Here is a 21585-nt window from a genome sequence, read left to right as displayed (position 1 = left end):
TGCTTCTGTTTCTCTGCTGAAATTCCCTTAGAATTCCAGCCTGTTTTTTATAATGGCATAATTACTATTGCAATAAAACTTTGCCCCTTGAAAGATGGTTCAAGCCTGCAGATTGTTTTGAGATACCCTTGCTACACTGGTCTAGAACCTCCTTTCCACCCTCAACAATAATACAATTTCTCTCAATAATCTTTGAATTCTAAAATCAGTTTTTAAAGTATTTGTGAAAAGGAAGAGTCTATCCCAAAATACACTCTTTTAATTCTTTGCTTTGGAAAACAGTGATAGAGACAGAAGATGATAATCAGGCAGGTGAATAGGTGAAATTCCTTTGTGGTATAGGTCTTGTGGTAAGTCACCCAGCCCCACAATTTCACACTGACTGCTAGATGATAACTGAACTTCCTTTAAGAGCAAAGTCCTTTCATTCTACAATTAGAGATAAGGCCTGAAATTTTAAATGCCTCTGAGAAACTCAAATTTATCATTTCCAAAATTTATTGAGACTTTTTATAAGCAAGGTAGCAGACTAGTTGCTAAACATTTTTTTCAAACAGAAGTTTATGGGGTAGCTAGGTGGTGCAATGGATAGAGCATCAGCCCTGAAGTCAGGAAGAATTGAGTTCACATCTGACCTCAGACATGTAACACTGACTAGCTGTGAGACCTTGGGCAAATCACTTCAATTACCTCAGCGCACACACACAAAAAAGTTTGTAAATTCTAATAAAACTCTGATTTCATATGATGTTTTATAGTTAATTCTTTTTTAAGGTATAGTGAGCTAAATTTTTTTGCTAGGGAATAACAGATAGTTACCTAAAACAAGGTAAGTACAAAAGCAAACTAATGACAAAAGCTGATCCACTGAAGAAGGAAATAGACAACTATTCTAGTATCTTTGACAAAAAGAAACTCATGGACAGTACTAAAATGATAAAATGAGAAGATGAATCACTCAGGTTGGAAGCCAGAGGTGTCCCAATACATTATTGGGGAAGACTAGAGAGAGACTATGAGTATAGATACTGTACTAATGAAGTGGCTAGGCCAAAGCTGAAAAGAAGCTCAGGTATGGGTACAACTGATGATGAAAGTCCAATGATATAAAGATCAATATTGCATAGGCACCTGTAATGTAAGATCTATAAACCAAGATAAGATTAAATATGGACATTGGGTAGGTATTGTAATGCAAGAGAAACTGAGCAAGATAGAGATTGGAGAGTATTCAATACAGAATTTATTAAATAGAAATTTACTGGGACCGAATGGATCCATGGTTTGGTCCCAGGGCTGAACAATACTATTATCTCAAAGAATCCAGCACTGAATGTCTGATACAAAATTTCTTTTATAGGATGACAAGAACAATGACATCATGGGGGAGGCACCTGGATGGGGATGACAAAATGGGAGGTAGTGGAGAGGCTCCTGATGTTCTAATGATGTCTAAAATGGATAAAAACCTTTATCCCATCAAACATTAAAAGGGAATGATTACAGCCTAAGGTCTAAAGATGTAAGACCTTTATCCTAACATTAAGAGGGAATGGTTATAATCTGAGGCAGAGTAACTGAATAGGACAATTAGGGAAACTGGGTCAGGACATTAAAAGAGAACTGTGACAAAATCAGTAAATTTAAATAGTCAGAAATGGCTAAATTCAGATGATTTCTACACTACTGGGGACAAAAATCTTTGGAAGAAATGGAAGTCAATAAAAGGATAACAAAAGCAATACTGGGATATATTCTCAAAAATGACAGAATATCCATTCAAATTCAATGCTAACCATTCAACACCACAGTAATACAAGTCCGTACTCCCAACTACTGGTGTCAAAAATGCCAAAGTTAATCAGTTATATGAAGACCTGCAAAATCTCTTAGAAATAACATTTTAAAAGATGTGATATTCACCATAGTGGGTTAAAATGCTAAAATAGAGAATCAAAAGATAATTGTGATAATTAGCAAGTTTAGCCTGGAACTACAAAATTTAAGACAAAGACTAATATAATTTTATCGATAACTCACCAGTCTTTTTTCAACAATCCAAAAGGCCATTTGCTTCATGAATAATAAACAAAAAATGGTCAATATAGAAATGTGATAGCTTATATATTTTGCAGCCAAAAGTGGAAAAGCTCTATAGAATCAATCCAGACCTGGAACTGATTGTGGCTCAGAGAGTGAACAACTTATTGCAAAATTCACACTTAAACTGAAGCACATAGGGAAAATCCCTTATGAATATAAAGTGGAGGTGAAGAATAGATTTTAAGGATTAGATCTGGTAGGTAGAGTGACAGAAGTTTGAAATACTGTACAGAAGACACCAACAAAAATTCTAAAGAAAAAGAGCAAGAAAACAAAGTAGTTGTCTGATGAGGTTTTAGAAATAGCTGGGGAAAGAAGGAAAAGGGAATAAAGAGAAAGATATATCCAATTAAATTCAGAATTCTCCAGAGGCTAGTAAGAAATAAGATGGTTTTCTTAAATGAATAATGCAAATAGAAGAAAGCAATATAATGGGAAAGACAAAAAATCTCTTCAATAAAATTAGAGCTAACAAAGGAAAATTTTATGCAAAAATAGGCATAGGAAAAGACAAAAATGGTAGGGATTTAACAGAAGCAAAAGAGTTTAAAGAATGCACAAAACCATACAAGCCAAAATAGAGCCAAAATACTGGGAGGATGAATTCAAATGAATCCTAGAAAGCATTGGTAACAATAGACTAGGAAAAGTGATGATATTTTAGCTGAATTATTTAAAATCCTAAAAATGATACTGTTAAAGTACTTCACTCAATCAGTATACCAGCAAATTTGGGAAAAAAAATTAATAATAGCTCCTGGATTGCAAAAGATCAGCTTACATTCTAGTCCTACAGAAGGGCAATACCTAGGAATGTTCAAATTAAGGAACAATAGGGTTTATTTCACATGCTAGAAAGATTATGCTGCGAGCTAGACTTCAGCAATATGTGAAACAAGAATTATCACGAGAGCAGGCTGGTTTTTGAAGAGCAGAGGACATGGAGACCAAATGGTCAACATTTGCTATATTGTGAAGAAAGCATAGGTGTTCCAGAGGAAAAAACTTCTGCTTCATTGACTACATTAAAGCCTTTGTGTCGATCACAAAAAAATGTGGTGAGTCCTCAAAAAGATTGGAAGATCAGATCCCATCTATCTTGTCTCCCAAGGAACCTATATATGGGCCAAGAAATAACAGAACAGAACATGGAACAATCGATGGTTTAAAGACTGAAAAAGACTAAATATTTAATTTATGTGAAGAGTACATCACACAAAATGCCAAATTGGAGTTAAGGTTGCTAGGAGAGTATTAACCATCAATGTATGCTCATGGTACCACTCTGATGGAAAAAAGTAAAGAATTAAGAAGCTTCTAGATAAAGATGGAGAAAATTGAATAAACTGGTTCTAAGCTTATCATCTAAAAATAACCAAAACAAAATCCTAAGCTCCTGGAAACTTATCCTGGCAAATAGAGGGAGAAGAAATGGAAGTGTCAAATTATTTATTATTGGGCTCCAACATCATTGCAAACAGTGGACTGCAGCCATGAAATTAAGACACTTGCTCCTTTGAAGGAAGGCTATGGTAAATATGAGCAATTTACTGAAAAACGGGTATCACTTTGCTGACAAAAGGTCAGTATAATCAAAGCTATGGTTTTTCCAGTAGCATTGTATAGCTGTGAGAATTGGATTATAAGGAAAGCTGAACTTGCAGAATCAACATTTTTGAATAATGATACTGGGAAAGACTTTTGAGAGTACCTTGGACAAAAAGATCAAATCAAAGAAAAAGAGCAAGAAAACAAAGTAGCTGTCTGATGAGGTTTTAGAAATAGCTGGGGAAAGAAGGAAAAGGGAATAAAGAGAAAGATATATCCTTGGACAAAAAGATCAAATCAATTTTTTTTTTTTCCTGAGATAATTGGAAAAGACCCTGATGGGGGAAAGATATCACAAGGTAGTGGTTGGCTAATTCAAAAAGAATTCAGCAAAGATGCATTGGCCATGAGCAGATTATATATGGAAAATTTAACCTCAGGGGTATAACATAAGTGGCTTTATGATTGAATATAGCAAAATGGGGTTTCCCAAGACTTACACTCCTTATGGAATATTATAATCTTATCAGTACTTCAGGCTTTCTCTGCCAACCCCACCCAGTTACCCAGGACCACCTCAACATGAGCATACATAGGTTTGATTCTACCATGTGCTTCTTTCATAGCTTAACCATAATCAGACAAGCTGACTAGGAAAATCCACTATCAGGTTTCCAATGTAAGATAAGTACACAGACTTTTTTTAAAGTATCTACTACAGACCAGGCATTATACTAAATGCTAAGGATGTAAAAAGGAAAAACAAAAAAAAAAACAAAACACTAGCAACAATGATAACATCTCTGCTCTCAAAAAATTGAGGTTCTAAAGGAGGAAACTATGCAAATGCCTATATACAAATATATATCAAGGATAAATTGAAACTAATGAATAAAAAGAAGTCTGTAAGATTAAGGACTGGGATAGATTTTTTGAAAAGTGGGACTTAGCTGAGATTTGAAGGAAACTAAGTCAAGAAGTAGAAATGAGGAAGAGGAGAGTTCCAAAAATGGCGATCAAGCAATGAAAATGTCCAGTGAGGAGATGGAATACCATGTACCAGAAATCCTGAGTAAGGAAGGCAAAATATGCCCAGGAATTTCACATTCATAGACTCTCTTTCTTAAATTTAAAGCCTTGTGTTTCTGTGGTACTAGTTGGAAGAACTAGGGAGAGAAATGTGACAGAAGAGAGAAGATACTCTAGAAGAAAATCCAGAGGAAAGAGGAAAGAAAACATTTGACCTTCCAACTTAATTTTGCACTTTGAACAAGAGTCTGTCTTCCAGAATGTCTGTTAATCAGTCATCAAGAGCTTTCTATTCTCTCTTCACCTCTGCAATTTATAGTCTTGGAGAATTTCTTAGAATACTAAGGGGCTAAGTACTTGCACAGAGCCACACATACAAATATGAGAGTCAATACTTAAAATTGGATCTACATTCAGGTACATATAAACCAATAAAAATGCACTAACTAGGACTAACTATGAAACAAAGGCTCATAACCTAATAATTTCATCAGGTTGATAAGAGAAAGTCATCAAATTGATCAAGAATTCTCCAGGTCAAACCACCTTACATATTTTTTTCAGTTAACTTATTTTCTGCCACAGCAAAATAAATTGGGGTGGATTCTCTAAGACTATAATTTGGAACACATTAGTCCACATGGGACAGATAAGTAGCACAGGAAGACCTGAGTTTAAAATTTTATCTCAGATACTATGTGACACTGGACAAATCATTTAGCCCTATTTCCTTCAGTCTCCTTATGTTAAAAAAAAAAAAAAAAAAAAAATTGAACTGAAGAAAATGGCAAACCATTGCAGTCTCTTTACAAAAAAGGGTTGAATAAAGAGAGATAGACACAACTGAAAAATAACAAATCCACACCAATTCTGAATAAATTCTTGTAACTTGGGTATGTTCCAGTAGTTTTCCTCCCCTAGTACGTATAACAAGTCTCAACAGTATTTATGATTCACAATTTTGGTAACATCCCCAAAATTTTGTGAGGATCCACACTTACCATAATTAGTGGTTCTGAAGATTACATTCACTGTCAAATTCATAGTTCTATAAATTGAATCAACAATTTTATGAAGTTTCAATATATTACTATCTACTTCAGAGCTTTTAAGGACCCATCCTTAACCTCTTACCAACAAAAAATAATTAGAAAATAAATAAAAGTATAACAAAAACAAACCCTAAAAGTAAACCAAATATTTGGGGTTCTTCCCAAATGGAAATGGGACTCAGAGTAATGCTAGAGAAACTGAGGCAAGATAGAGATTAGATGTTTTTAAAATATTTTATTAGAGGGGGAGTTTGGACTGGCTAAGCCATCTTAGCCAGCCAGGAAGATGGAACTATTGTCTCAAAGCAACCAACCAATGAGGGAGGAATTCCAGAGACTCTTATAAGGCTCCAGTGATCAGGGAAAAAAGGCAAGGGACCATAATTCAGTTCTCACAAGTTGGGATTTAAGTCTGGTTCAGAGTCCCATCTAGGTATTTGAGACAAGTTATCTGGAGTTTTATGACTCTTTGGAATGCTAGTGGCCAGGGCTCCCAGTCCTAATGGCCAGGAAGGAGGATTGCCACCAGGGGAACTGAGGCAGAACAATTCAGGGAAACTGAGGCATAACATTCCACACTCTCTCTCCTGAATATTCAAATCACTGAATTATCTTGTAGGGTCTCAGCACCATAATTTTGACTGACCTTATCTGGAACAAATAAACATAAAATTAGAAAAGATGCAAGGACCTAGGCAAGGACAAGTCTGTCCCTGATAACCCAGAGTTATCAGCAGTACAAAGGCTCCTTGTTGCAAGTATGTCAGGTCCTCTACAGTTCTTGAGCACCATCTCAGGGAATCCAGTTTGAGATGGACAATTCACTGTGACTTAGATCTGCAGTTGTTTGTGCACTTAACTCAGCTTCTGCTTATAAGGGGAGTAGCAATGCTCAAGGCAGTTTGTGCTAGCCCTTCTAGGAGGGGCACTGCACAGTTCTCTAAGCTTCCAAGAGGGAAAGGTGAAGCCTGAAATTGCTCCACCTGTCCCCACCCAGAAGAACAGACAGACTAGAAAACACTGCTACAGAAAGGATCTGGATCTCTGAGCAGAGTATGAGTGCGCATTTAGTCAGACCATCAAGGCAGGCAAACCATGAACTTTTAAAGGCCTGATACCAAACTGCAACATCCTTTAAGGATGCTGAAATACTAATTAAAGAACTGGGGTTATAGGACTGGAGAAGCAGATTAGAGAGATTGCCAGTCACAAGGTGCCTGCACTTTAGAGATTTCCAAGGATGATTTTTGGTTGTTCCCAAGAACGGGTAATTTGTTATGGGCCAGAACTCTGTACTTAAAACAAGGATTCTTACAAGGTGTTAAGTTAGTGCAATTGATAAGACAATCTTTATTTAGTTTAACATAGTGATTAATAGTTCTCTTGTTCAGTACATGAACTTAGTGTTGGGATTACTAGGTGAGAACTGAGGTTGTCTGGATGGTGACAAGGTGAGAATTCAGGTTTTCTGGACAATTACAAGGTGAGAACTCAGGTTGACTTGATAGAGGGGGCAAGCTCATTGGCTGGGGTGGTTCTTCCCAGAAGCCCTTGCATTATCCCACGCCCATTCTCTGGGAGGATAAAAAGAGACAGCACTGGGCGCAGAGAGCAGATCGGCCTGGAGAAGGATAAGAGCTGGAGGAGATTCAGAGCCAGGATTCAAGAAGAAAGACTCTGCATTGCATCAGGCTTGACGGGGCTCTCTGCAGGAAGGGAAGTCACTTCTAAGGACAAGAGTTAACAGCAACTGCCTGGAGACAACGGTTCACTACAGGAAGAAGAATCTGTCATAAAGATTTGAGTAGACACAGCAGATCTCTTCCCAGAGAGCGATCCGGCAGCTTCTAGAGACAACAGCTCGCTACAATTGGCGTCCACACGTGGGGCAAGGACTTTTGCTTATTCTGACAAGAGGAGCTAGACCAGATCTTCACAATTTGGTGCCCGAACAGGGACAGACACGGTCCTGATTCCAGTGGAAAAGCCTCCCATCCAGATCTCAGTCTCTCTGACCCAGAACCGTGAGTAACGAGGAAACTTTGTTAAATATTAAGTGAGTGTGCTAATAGATAAATAAGGAACTTAACTTGTTAAGGGCTAAACCAGGAATCTCTTATAGTGAAATGGGGCAAACACCTTCTGTTCAAGGAAAATGTTTAGAGAGCATCATCAAGGTTATGAAAAGCCAAGGATTGATTATAATTTTAGAGGAGATTACTGAACTTTTAAGAACTGTGAAGGTTATATGTCCTTCTTTTTCTCTGGAAGAAGAATTGGATCCAGATGAATGGGAATTAGTAGGAAAGCAATTAGGTGAACACTACAATTCCAGGCCAAACTCAATTTCCAAAGATACAATTCATATATACAATGTAATCCAATTGGCTTTAAACAATGTTATTCTAAAGGAAGAGATGAAGGAGCAAAATGGGGAAGTGTCAACTAAACTAGGTGAAAAGGATGAATCAGATAACAATGAAGTTAAGTACAATTCTGAGCAACAGCAACAGGAGCACCTCCCATCTCCTCCCTCAATTAACCCTTCAGAGGTGGAGGAAGAAGGAGGAGGGGAAGAGACACAGAAACTCAAACAGAATCTCCTGTGAAGCAGCCTAAGCCTATGACAAGATTAGAAAAAGCACTGGTTAAAGCTAAGAGAGAAGGACAGGATATAAGTGATTTTATACATGCATATCCTGTGATTGAAAATACTGACTCTGTAGGTAAAAAAAGGAGAAGATATGCACCTTTAGATTTGAATAAAATTAAGGATTTGAAAAAAGGTTGTACCCTTTATGGGGCTACATCAGCTTATGTCAAAATGTTACTAGATGGTTTGTCTTATGAAGTCCTAACCCCGAATGATTGGAAATCCATAGCAAGGACATGTCTGGAACCTGGAGAAAATTTATTATGGCTTGCGGAATTTCATGAATTATGTAAAATTCAAGTCAGATGCAATTTGGAAATAGGAGTTAACACACAATTCACTTTTGAGCACTTAGCTGGTGAAGGTCAGTATGGAGAGAATTCGGAACAGATTAATTATACCATGACAATATATGAACAAATTGCTAAGGCTGCAATAAAAGCTTGGGGTGTCCTTCCTGGACAGAAAGATCGTGGAGAGGCTTTCACTAAAATACAGCAAGGTCCCAATGAACCTTTTGCAGATTTTGTGGGACGTTTGCAAACTGCTGTCAAAAGAACTATTGGAGAAAATTCAGCTACAGAAATAATGACCAGACATCTGGCTAAGGAAAATGCCAACGAGATTTGCAAAAGAATTATATGGGGATTAGACAAAGATGCTCCTTTAGAGGAGATCATAAGACGCTGTGCTACAGTGGGAACAAATGCTTTTTACACCCGGACAATGATGAATGTGGAAAGACAGGGTCCCTCCTGGCAAGGGCCTTCTAGAGAAACTCGGCGATGTTTTCAATGTGGAAAAATTGGGCATCTAAGAGCTCAGTGTAGGTATGGAGATACAGTGAGAAGACAGGGTGAGAGAAGACCCAAAACTCCATGTCCAAAATGTCACAAGGGCCTCCACTGGGCCTCCGAATGTAGATTGACCCAGGGAAATGACAGGTGGGGCCCAGCTTCAGCCCCCCAAGTGGGGCATGATGGCAGCCGAGGTTACATCCAGAGAATTTTAAGACATGATCAATCAGCCAAAAGGCAATCAGATGGAAGAAAGGGATTGAAATTAGGAAAAATAGAGTTGTGTGCAGTAGAGACTACCGAGATACTCCCTGGAGAAGTGAAATCTGTTCCTGTTGAGCCTATGGATCCTTTGCCTCCAGGCACAGTAGGCTTGACCATTTCACCTTCTGAGAGTGCCTACAAAACAGTGTCCATCCATACACTGATGTGGGAGACTGGAGAACGTGTATCTAATATCCCAGTCACTAACACAGGCAGACAACGTGTGATTTATCAACCAGGAGAAGTAGTAGCATCAGGCTTATTGTTACGGACCCCTAATAAGCAACCTAGTGATAGTCGCCTAGATTTTGACTCCAATGAACAAAATCCAGGAATATATTGGACAGCAGCTGTGACAGCTGACCGACCTATGCTTACTATTTATATAAACGGAATACCATTTGAAGGATTGGTAGACACGGGTGCAGATCGTACAGTTATTAGAGGTGCCAATTGGCCCGGTCACTGGCCAAAGATTAAAGCAGACACCTATATGTCTGGGGTGGGAGGATCAATAGCAGCAGAGGTTAGTGCTAGGCCTTTGAGATGGGTATTTGAAGGAGAAACAGGAGCTTTTACTCCTTTTGTGGTTGAAAAAATCCCCATCAATCTGTGGGGAAGAGACATTTTACAGCAGATAGGATTACAAATAAGCACTTCGGCTTTTTAGGCCGGGCTGCTGTTGAAGGCCTACCTGCACTTTCACCAGTTCCTATTCAGTGGAAGACTGATTCACCAGTGTGGGTAGAACAGTGGCCCTTAAGAAGTGATAAAATTCAGGCCTTATTAGACATAGTGCAAGAACAACTTGACCAAGGACACTTGCGGCCTTCTCTAAGTCCTTGGAATTCCCCAGTATTTGTGGTGAAAAAGAAATCTGGAAAATGGAGGATGATAACTGATCTAAGAAGAGTAAATGAACAGATGGAAACTATGGGAACTCTTCAGCCTGGACTTCCATCTCCTACTCAGTTGCCAAGAGAATGGCCTCTATGGGTTATAGACATTAAGGATTGTTTCTATTCTATTCCTCTAGATAAGGAGGATATGAAAAGATTTGCTTTTTCAGTGCCTAGTGTTAATTTGGCTGAGCCTTATAAAAGATATGAATGGACAGTTTTGCCACAGGGAATGAAAAACAGCCCTACTATGTGCCAAATGTATGTTGCAGCTGCTCTTGCTCCAGTAAGAAAAGCCTTTCCAAAAGTAATATTGTTACATTATATGGATGATATTTTGGGATGTGCACCTGAGGAACAAATGTTAGAGGCATGTCTACAAAGGACCATGGAAACATTAAAGTACTACAAACTGCATATAGCTACAGAAAAAATTCAAAGACATGCTCCTTTTCAATATTTAGGATATGAAGTATATCCTAAGACACTCACAGTACAAAAGCTTTCTTTAAGAACAGAGAAGTTGAACACCTTAAATGACTTTCAAAAATTAATAGGAGATATCCAATGGATGCGTCCAGTGTTAGGCTTAACTACCAATCAACTACAACCTCTCTATGACATTTTAAGGGGAGACAGTGCTTTAAATTCACCACGCCAGCTTACAAAAGAAGCACAAAAGGCTTTGAGAGAAGTTGAACTGGCTTTATCCAATGTGGTTGAAAGAGTCACTCAAAAACCCTTGGAAATATCAGTTTTTGCTACAAAAGAGGCACCCACAGCAGTCCTTCATCAAGGAGACAGAGTGATTGAGTGGGTGAACCTCCCAGCACAACCAGAACAAAGCCTTACACCTTACCCAGTGCTTGTGGCTAGGATTTTATTAAAGGCTATTAAGAGAGTAACACAATTATCTGGGATAAGTCCTGAAAAAATATACACATTCTATACTAACGCACAGATTAATGTATGCTGTGAGAACATCCCAGAATGGCGAATTTTATTGGCCACTGTAAGGGCCCTTTAAATGGGTGGACACAGTGCATCGGGAGATTGAGGCCCGGAAGTAATTTCTGTGGATATTAGGACTGCCCTTGGGCGGGATCCTGGCCATATTGAGATAGTTTCGTAATGGGTGACTCTCTCGCTGATTGGCTGGCTGTGTGTGTGACCTCACAGCCCCTATGTAAGCCCACTGCAGGCAGCAACCGCCCTCTTTAACCTCGTGCTGTTCACCCTGGCTCCCTAGCCTGGGTGGCCAAGCCAAGATGGATAGCCAAAAGAGGTAAGGGTTTTGGTAGTGAACACATGGGTCTTCTGACCAGGTGTTCACTCGGGAACCAACAAGTCAGGGCATCAGTTAGGGCATTATGTGAGTAGGTATAATAAAGGCTTTTAAGATTACATGTGGTTGTTCTTGAGTGCGCTACCGGTTATTAAGCTATAGATTCAAGAGATTGTGGCCAGAGACCTTAGAAGTCCTCAGAGGAGGCGAGCCGGGTAGAGCTCACACTGCAAAGGACAGTGGTCAAAGGTACTCTGGTGGGTCTAGGACAGACTAGTAATTGTAACTGCCAGGAGAGCACGTTACAGGCCACCGCTCCAAATTTTGCACATGGATCTCCATTAAAGATTACCCGGCTACTACATAATTGGCGATGGATTTTTGAAGAAAAGGTTTCTAAGGTTCCTCTTAAAGGACCAACAATCTTTACAGATGCCTCCAAAGAAAATATTTGTGCCATATACTCTCATGATTTAACCATAAAGAGAGTAATCAGGACTCCTTTTCAATCCACTCAACAGAATGAATTATTTGCTATCATGCTAGCTCTCACTTATTACCCAGGAGACGTAAATATAATTACTGATTCAGCCTATTCAGTAGGTGTAGTACAAAGAATTGCCACAGCCCAAATAAAATTTGCAGCCTCCAATATTTATCAGCTCTTTAAGGAACTTCAAGAGCAAGTGAGAAAACATCCAGGCAAGATTTATATCTTGCATGTCCACTCACATAGTGGACTTCCAGGTCCCATTTTTGATGGAAATTCAAAGGCAGATAGCCTTCTAACCATGTTAGCCAGTAGTCCTTTGTTTCAGGAAGCACAAGAATCTCATTCTAAATATCATCAGGCTGCTCGAGCTTTACGTTTACAATTTGGAATCACAAGAGAGGAAGCTAGGAGCATAGTAAAAAGCTGTACAGCTTGTCTTCCTTTCCATGCTCCTACACTCCCTCCAGGGAAGAATCCTCGTGGTTTGAGACCCAATGAAATCTGGCAAATGGATGTGACCCATTATAAATCTTTTGGTCGTCTATCTTTTATTCATGTCGTGGTAGACACCTTTTCAGGATTCACATTTGCAATGCCAGCAGCAAAAGAGACAGCCCGAGTGGTCACTGAATTCCTTATACAAGCTTTTGCAATTATGGGTGTGCCACAAGCAATAAAAACAGACAATGGACCTGCATATACGTCCAAACATTTTACACACTTTTGTGCACAGTATAAGATTTTACATACCACGGGCATACCCTTTAATCCTCAAGGGCAGGCAATAGTAGAGAGAAGAAACAGAGATATTAAGACACTCCTCCAAAAACAAAAGAAAGGGGGAGCCACAGGTAGCCCTAGGGAACTTCTAAATTTAGTTCTCTATACCATTAATTTTCTAATTTTTGACAAAGATGCACTGGCTCCAGCAGACAGGTTTTATAACCCACCAGAAGGGCAGTGTCCAGTGAGAGCATCTCCACTGTCCTTAGATAATCGCCAGGTGATGTGGAGAGATCCAGAAAGTGGTGAATGGAAGGGACCAGATAGGTTAACTGCCTGGGGGAGAGGGTTTGCTTGTATTTCTTCAGCAGGAGAAGGAATCAGATGGGTGCCAACAAGTCATATTCGCCTTGTCCATCAGAGAGAGACAGAAAAAGAGAAAGACCTCAAAATAAAGGAGAAGATCTAAGAAACATCTGACACTGAAAGAGCATGGATAATAAGAAGACTGTTAAAGAACTTAAAAACCAGCAGGAATCATTGGACTTCCTCACACAAGATGAGAATAATGGACAATGGACTTATGGACATTTATAAATTTTCAATTTATGATTATGATTATGTTATATACTTCTAGCATGTGTTATGTTACTATGTTACTATGTGCTTATGTAATTTATGTAATTATCTGTAATACTTCCCATATTGATGGATTTATGTTTCAAGGTCATGACTGTCCTATGTTCTAAATCAAAAGAAAGGGGGAGATGTTGGGATTACTAGGTGAGAACTGAGGTTGTCTGGATGGTGACAAGGTGAGAATTCAGGTTTTCTGGACAATTACAAGGTGAGAACTCAGGTTGACTTGATAGAGGGGGCAAGCTCATTGGCTGGGGTGGTTCTTCCCAGAAGCCCTTGCATTATCCCACGCCCATTCTCTGGGAGGATAAAAAGAGACAGCACTGGGCGCAGAGAGCAGATCGGCCTGGAGAAGGATAAGAGCTGGAGGAGATTCAGAGCCAGGATTCAAGAAGAAAGACTCTGCATTGCATCAGGCTTGACGGGGCTCTCTGCAGGAAGGGAAGTCACTTCTAAGGACAAGAGTTAACAGCAACTGCCTGGAGACAACGGTTCACTACAGGAAGAAGAATCTGTCATAAAGATTTGAGTAGACACAGCAGATCTCTTCCCAGAGAGCGATCCGGCAGCTTCTAGAGACAACAGCTCGCTACAACTTAGTATTTAATATAGTTCTATAAGATTCACACCTATGATGATGTAATTAAAATAGAGCATATAAAGCTGGGACAAACTTAGCCAGAGTCAGAGAATTGGAGAAGACAAGAGGACTGATGGTGGGAGCTCAAGCTATCAGAGCCAAGGAGAGACAGATTCACTTCATCTTACACCACTGTGATGGCTGGCCTGTTGTCCTGCTTCCCCTACTGAGACCAAGGTTGGTCTGAAAGGCTCTCAAGAAAGCTAGCCAGACCCCAGGCAAGGCGATAATAAAGAATTTGGTCTTTAACACCTGGCTATTCTTTTGGTGATTACTGTTCAAAGACCTCCAGAAAACCAACAAGAACACTACGGTAATCAGAAACTGGTTCCAGAAATTGATTCTATTAGGGCAGTTCCAATAGAATAAGGGGTTTAAAATTAAAACATAACCAGCAATCAGTCCAGTTGGGGTTACAAATAATAAACCAAATGGGCAGTAAAGACAAAAGACTTGGAAAGGGCTTCCAATTTGAACAGGTGGGTTGGGGATGGGGGGAAGAAGTGCCTGAGGCCAAATGAATAGGAAACTGGTGACACAGGATTACTTTCGGGAAAAATCCACCAGCTTTCCAGATCCCTTATCTTTTATCCTTCCCTTTTGTTTTATTGAAGGAATCCTCCAAAGAGGAGTAAATAGAGCTACAAGTCCAGAAAGTCAATTAAAGTTTCTATGCATAACAGACTAGTATAGTAAGGGTATTCTATCTACCCTGGAACTTATCTAAAAATCCCTCAAACAGTTATATGTTCTGAAGGGAATGTTGTGATCAATTAGATAATGCAGATACAAACTTCTTTACAGCAAATTACCCAAATTTTAACCCAACATTTTTCATCCCAAATCCTAAACACACAGTAATAGGGGACCCAGTCAGAATTTAACAGTAATATATCAACCACGTTCAGTCCCCTCAAAATCAATGAGGCTCAAAGTCCTCAGGGCAAGATCCATGTCTCATCTTCTAAAGCTGCTTCCCAGTGAGAATGGGCTAAGAGCTGACTATTCCAGGGAAGGGAGGGAGGTGGCATGCTAAAAATGATCAAAGAATCCAGTAGGCTGATCCAGGTCCCAGAAGCAGATCAATATAGCTGTAATTTGACCAAAATCTAGAACAACAAAAAAATCTAACAAAAGTTAGAACAGTCTGAGATAGAAATACTGATTCACAGAGACTGCTACAAAATGTGGAGAGACCAATATATAGACTGGCCAGCAGCTTCCCATGTAAGGAAATATGCTTGCCTCACAGGACAGGCAAACAGTTGTCAGCTACAGTCCCAATAAACAAAATAGCATTTAAGTCTCACAGACCACTGTGATACTTGTCTTCCTGTTATTTCAGATACCTTTAAAGACCTGAATATCTACAGACATAGATGACCAGACTAAATACTCATTTGCCTAAGTATTTAGGATGTCATGATTACATATAATCAAATTGGAAATTGTATTGCAAATTGAATTGTATTAATGGTTTCTACTAACTATTTTCTCTGATCATAGAAATCAGCCACAGGAGGAAAAAGCAAAGAAATGATTATAATATAAACAGCCAAAACTGATTCAATACATACAGGACACAAGATAAAGTAGCCTCAACTCAGTTTCTCTGGCATTACATTTTGGAGGCTCCCCATGAGATATGAGATCTGAGAGCAGAATTAGAGATTAAAGATCTTCAGGTCTCTGTCCAGAGCCTTGGGGTGACTGAGGTCTGGGTTCTTTGTTTGAGGCTTTGTTTGTCTGGCTTATTCCAGAGTCCCACAACCAGAGCAGTTTTCAATTACAGCAAGGCACATTGAGTGTGTAATGCTGGAGAAACTGAGGCAAGATGGAGATTAGAGGTTTTTAATATTTTATTAGAGGGAGAGTTTGGACTGGGGGCAAAACAGGATCCATGTTGACCCCAGCTGGCAGGATGGGACTATTGTCTCAAAGCATCCAACCCACCAGAGAAGGATTGCAGAGATTCTTAAAGGGCTCCAGCAATCAGGGAAACAAAGGCAAAGGTGGTGTAGAGCACTGGTGAGTGGGAACTTCCAGGAAAGGACCATAAGTTTAGTTCTGACAGGTTGGGGGTAAGTAAGGATCATAAATTCTGATAAGTTGGGAAGAAGCTAGGAAGTCTGGTTCAGAGGGTCCCATCTAGGTATCGGAGGAAAGTCATCTATAGTTTTATGATTCTTTGGAATGCTAGCAGGTAGGGATCCCAGTCTAATCACCTCAGTCCTAATGGCCAGGAAGGAGGATGGCCACCAGGGAGACTGAGGCAGAATATCAGGATAAATTGAAAGTTAACCTTTCTCACTCAGATGAGAAACCAAGCTACCCTGTGTTACAGGAGCAACCTGCTAGTGGCTGCTGGATGTTATGGGAGCCATCTGCCAAATCAGACTAGCAAAATGGATCCCTTAATGTGAGAGGATGATAAAAATTCAAAGAGACTGAGAGGCAATTGCATTCTCTGACCTCTCTCCTCTTCCCTCTTGCCTTCAATTTATTTCATTCCCAATCCACAAGCAAGCTGATTTGCAGTTCCTTCAGGATTGTTATGATTCACAGCTGAGGGGCTTTTGGAGAACCAACCTGCCCCTTCACACTTAAGCGTAGTCCTTAACAATTCACCATTTTTTTTTTTTTTTATGGGAATACAATTAATTTTCTCTCAACAGCATAAACAGTAAGTTTATCCAATATTGTGAAACAGCTGTTATCTGAATCCAAGTGCTGAGGAATGCAAACAACACTACCACCTCTGGATGGTTGCATGGTGAGATACAATAGCAGGTGTTGAATTTTGTGAGATGCCATGGAGGCAAATTTTCTGACAAACCAAGAAGAGGCATTTTTCATAAGTTGAGAAATTTATGTATCATGTTTTATGAGTTGAAGATACTTAGTTTCCTGGCTCAGCCCATTGATATGTTGGCCTATTTAATTACCCCAACTGAAAAAGTCTTACTGGATCTGTTCTCCCTTTCCTTCCCCGAGGGTTACTGAAGGAACTCTCTTGGGAGGGTCTTATTTACGAACAGCTCTTGAGCACGGCTGCTTCTTTGTTTCTTGTGTCCCTGTTTGGGTGCCATTTGTTACAGGAGCAATCTGCTAGTGGCTGCTGGATGTTATGGGAGCCATCTGCCAGTGGTTTCTGGGGATCCAACTCAGATCAGCAGAATGGATCCCTTCACGTGAAAAGATGATAACAAGGATATAGGAGACTGAGAGGCAGTTGCATTCTCTGACTTCTCTCCTCTTCCCTCTAAATACCTCCAGTTTATTTCATTCCCAATCCACAAGCAAAATCTGTGTCAGTAAAGGCTGATTTGCAATTCCTTCAGGGTTGTTATGTATGATTCATAGCATGTGCTTATACTTGCATGCACTTGCACTTATATGCACATGCATGTGTGTGTGTGTGTGTGTGTGTGTGTGTCTTTTTCTTTTTCTTTGCCTTCCTTCTCTTTAAATTACTGGCAGCTGGAATCCACCATTTCCTCTTTTGAGTCTGATAGAAAAGGCAATTTTAATTCACTTTGAGTTTGTGTGAAGGCCTAATTTTCCACTGTATGAAATTTTAATCTGGCACCAATGACAAACCCACCCCTAGCATCCTCTTTTAAGTCTGGTCATCAAAATTATTTCTAGCAAATCAATCTGTCAATAAACTTTAATCTAGTATCAATTAATCATGCTCCTTATCTTGGTCCCTAAATTGTTTCCTGGGAAAAGTATGGCAGAACACTGTTAAGATTCTTTTAAGGGACTAAGACAGTGGAATTGATAGAGACAATAATTATCTAGTTTAGCATGGTTCAGTATGATTGATCTGATCTGATCCTACAAGGAGATGTTATGGGCCAGAACTTGAAACAAGGTGCTCAGTGGAACTGAGGAGACAATAGTTAAATCTAGTTTAGCATTGATTTAATCCTACAACAAATAATGGTTTCCTAGTGATATGATTGATGTATACTCAGTGTACAGCATATAAACAAGAAGCTCTCAGGGCCAGACACACAAGCCCACTAAAGGATAAGCTCACTCTTGGAGGAGGAGACATTCATTCCAACTTCCACCTTTATGCTGTCTAGAGACATTGGGAGGAAGCTATAGGCAGAAGCTGGCAGAGACAAAGGACTAGCGTAAGAGCTCTCTGAACCAAAGAGAGAGATAGGCCTATAAGAAAACTAACTGTCCCCAAGGAAGGAGAAAATACTTGGAAAGAGAAAATAAAGGATTTGGACTTTAACTCCTGGCTGCATTTGGGGTGATTATGCTGAACTGAAACGAAGAAGGGGCTCCCAGAAGCCCCGCAAGAAACCTGCTCCCAGAGAACATTAAATTTTAGAGAAGAATATTACAGAACACCAGCTAATAGGGTATGTCACCATAGGCTATGTAGAAATCAAGAACTCTTGAGAAGTATACTTGAAGCAAGGTGTTAACTCAGTGGAATTGATAAGATAATGGTTCTCTAGTTCATATATACACTTAGTGCTTAGCTTGGTGATGTAATAGCTCTTAGTTCACACATACTCAGAATACTGTAATGATGTAATTGTAATAGGGTAAATACCCTAAAAAACTGGGAACAAAGTCAGACTCAGAGGGAGACTGGTTGAGACTCGCAGACTGCTGGAGGAGACTGAGTCAGACTGAGACTCAATTAGACTGTGACAGACACAGACTGTAAGAAACAATAAAGACTTTGGACTCTTATTCTTGTCCGTTCTTGTCGTGTCTATCCTCTTGAGAACAAGGCCCTTCCAGAGGACCTCCAGAAAGGTAGCCTGAACATGGCTGGGTTTATTTTCATTTAAAAAGCAGAGAAACTAAGACTGGAATGACTCAGAGGATTCAAATAAGACCATTATTGGCAGATAAGGTCTAAGAGCCAACCCCATGAGAACTCAATGCCATTCATTCCAGTGGACAAATGTCTCAGAATAGTGATCCAACATGCTCTGATCATCGATACATTCCCATATAGAGATGACATGGGGATTCCTATATGGAAAATGGAACCAATGAGATCGATAGAGTACTTCTTTTTAAGTGTTGGAGGGTCTATAAGTATGTGAATAAATTTCAGTTCTGAGCATGAACCATCCATAATCAGACCTAGACCACAGTTAAATAGTATTTTGGTCTTAATACTATGCATGTCCCTTTCAAATGTGTGCCTTTTGTCACTAGGCTGGACTTCAACCTGTTGGGATCTCATGCTGATTGAGTTTTCATTATTCTACAGTAATGCATGCTAACTAGCCTTTCCTTAACCCAAAACTCAGTGAAACAATTGGGTTATTTTGGGGTCTCAAAAGAGTATTTGTAAATATCCTAGAATGTAGTATTAGTAGCAATGGTGATGATAGTGGTAAATTATATGTAGTATATACTATGTACCAGGCACAAGTGCTTTATAGTTATCTCATTTTACCCTAACAATAACCCTGAGAAGTAGATACTATTATCCCCATTTTACAGCTGATGACACAAGCAAACAGAAGTTAAAAACTATATAAATGCTTATTCTCTTCCCCTAATATCATTTAAAAATCTTACTCTATACTATGTTCCAAGTACAAATTTCCCCAGAAACAATTTATATTAATTTAAAATCATTCTAAAGAGGTAGTCAGGAGTCAACAGTACAGTGTTAAGACTTGGGAGTCAGGAAGGTCAGAGTTCAAATCTCAGCAAGTCATTCTTTTAGGCAGTTTTCATTTAGTAAACTTAGAGTAATAACAGTACTTACCTTTCATGGTTGGTATGGGGACTCAGAGATAATGAATATAAAACTCTGTAAACTTTAAAGTGCAAAACTAGTCACTTATATCTTAATGAAACGTCTGATGTCCTTTCTGGTCTTACCCCTACCAAAGACCTTGGGAAGTTGATTAGCAATCTCACAATATGTCCCCAAATACATGTTAATATTCTACTTCAATAGGGCTAGACAATCTTTTCCAAAATATTGGATTTCTTCCTGAACCACTCCGGTCAAGGATTGAAATGGGCTCGACAATGAGCCAATCAATGTTCTTCAGTGAGTCAATTGTCACATCCTCTCCTTTTTCTTTTGCTTTCCCCTTCTCTTTAAACTAATAGCAGCTGGAATCCACCATCAGTTCTAGTACCTGCCTCCTTTGTGTCTAAGTAGAAAAAGCAGGTATAATTCACTTAAGTGAATTTTGCTGTCCGAATCTTAAGTTACCAATCCTATACCCTACTTCCACGCTTTCTACAGAACTTTTCTGTATCGTTTGAAATTCGTTTACAAAGTTAAAATACACCGTCTACTTCCGGTCCTTAGAACACTTAGAATTTCTAAAGAATTAACAATAAATCTAGACCGTAGAAAGCCCAGGGAGCTACCAAATTCAGAACCTTAGTAAAACAGCTCTTTAAAGGAAAAAAGTGGTGGCCCTGAAAAGAGCCTTAGGAAAGATTGAAGGAAGGGGAAGGAAGGAAAAAAGGCAAAATTAATTTTTCAAAGAAATCCTTTTACTCAACCACCGAAACCATATAGAGTGCGGCCCTGTCGTTTGAGCGCATACACCACGTCCATAGCAGTCACAGTCTTTCGCTTAGCGTGCTCAGTGTAAGTCACGGCATCCCGGATAACATTCTCCAAGAATACCTTGAGTACCCCGCGGGTTTCCTCATAGATCAGGCCTGAGATCCGCTTGACGCCGCCACGCCGAGCAAGACGACGGATGGCAGGCTTAGTAATGCCTTGGATGTTATCCCGCAACACCTTCCTATGCCGTTTGGCACCCCCTTTCCCCAAACCTTTGCCTCCTTTACCGCGCCCAGACATGGCGAAAGAGAACACAAAGACAAAGTAAATTAAGGTAGTGAATCCCTGCAAGAAGGCTTTATATAATACCGTGCGGACCTAATAGAAAACTGAAAGTGAGTTTGCAGAGGTGGGGTGGCGGGAGAGGAGAGGGAAGAAGAGGAGGGGAGTGGAAACCTTCTGTAGTCTCCGCCCCTTTACTGTCTCTTATTAGTCGTCCTAGAAAAAATATAGGAAAAAAGGAGCAATAGAATTTCACCACTACAACTCGTATTTTCCCCTTTAAAACGGTTTTTGCCGAAAGAAGGTCTTGATTGGTACTATATTCTAATCCTCAGTTTTGCTTAACTCAGAGAAATGCTGAATATTTATTAGACCACTTCCAATAAAATGAAAATAATATCTTGTTTTTCAAGCTTTCCAATATGCAGCGTGACTATGGACAAAACAAATATGTGATTTAAATGATGCATGTGAAAAACAAAGCATAATATTAACTTAATGTAGGTTTATACTGTGAAGCGCAGTTTCATGGTCATTTGATTGTCATTTGATTTTACCTGTGTTTTTTTTTACTGTAAAGGAGGAATTGATGGGAGGATTAGAAAGTATACAAGGATGCAAGTCCATTCAGGCAGGAATTTCATTGTATGTA

The 21585-nt window shown here is 39.4% G+C and overlaps 1 protein-coding gene across 1 annotated transcript; it reads right to left on the bottom strand.

Annotated features, from left to right (window-relative positions):
* Nucleotides 1–20613: 20613 nt before the first annotated feature.
* On the bottom strand, nt 20614–21002 carry LOC141566873 (histone H4). Its single transcript, XM_074311998.1, has one exon. The coding sequence runs from the start codon at nt 20949–20951 to the stop codon at nt 20640–20642; it is 312 nt and encodes a 103-aa protein (XP_074168099.1). The 5' UTR covers nt 20952–21002; the 3' UTR covers nt 20614–20639.
* Nucleotides 21003–21585: the final 583 nt, after the last annotated feature.

The sequence above is a fragment of the Sminthopsis crassicaudata genome, chromosome 4 (genome assembly GCF_048593235.1).
Source record: "Sminthopsis crassicaudata isolate SCR6 chromosome 4, ASM4859323v1, whole genome shotgun sequence".
Lineage (NCBI taxonomy): Eukaryota > Metazoa > Chordata > Mammalia > Dasyuromorphia > Dasyuridae > Sminthopsis > Sminthopsis crassicaudata.
Note: the sequence above shows the minus strand (reverse complement) of the source record. Positions and strands in the feature narration are given on the sequence as shown.

Excerpts from the sequence above, each read along its gene's own strand:
- LOC141566873 (XM_074311998.1), bottom strand. The coding sequence starts at position 20,951 with ATGTCTGGGCGCGGTAAAGGAGGCAAAGGTTTGGGGAAAGGGGGTGCC.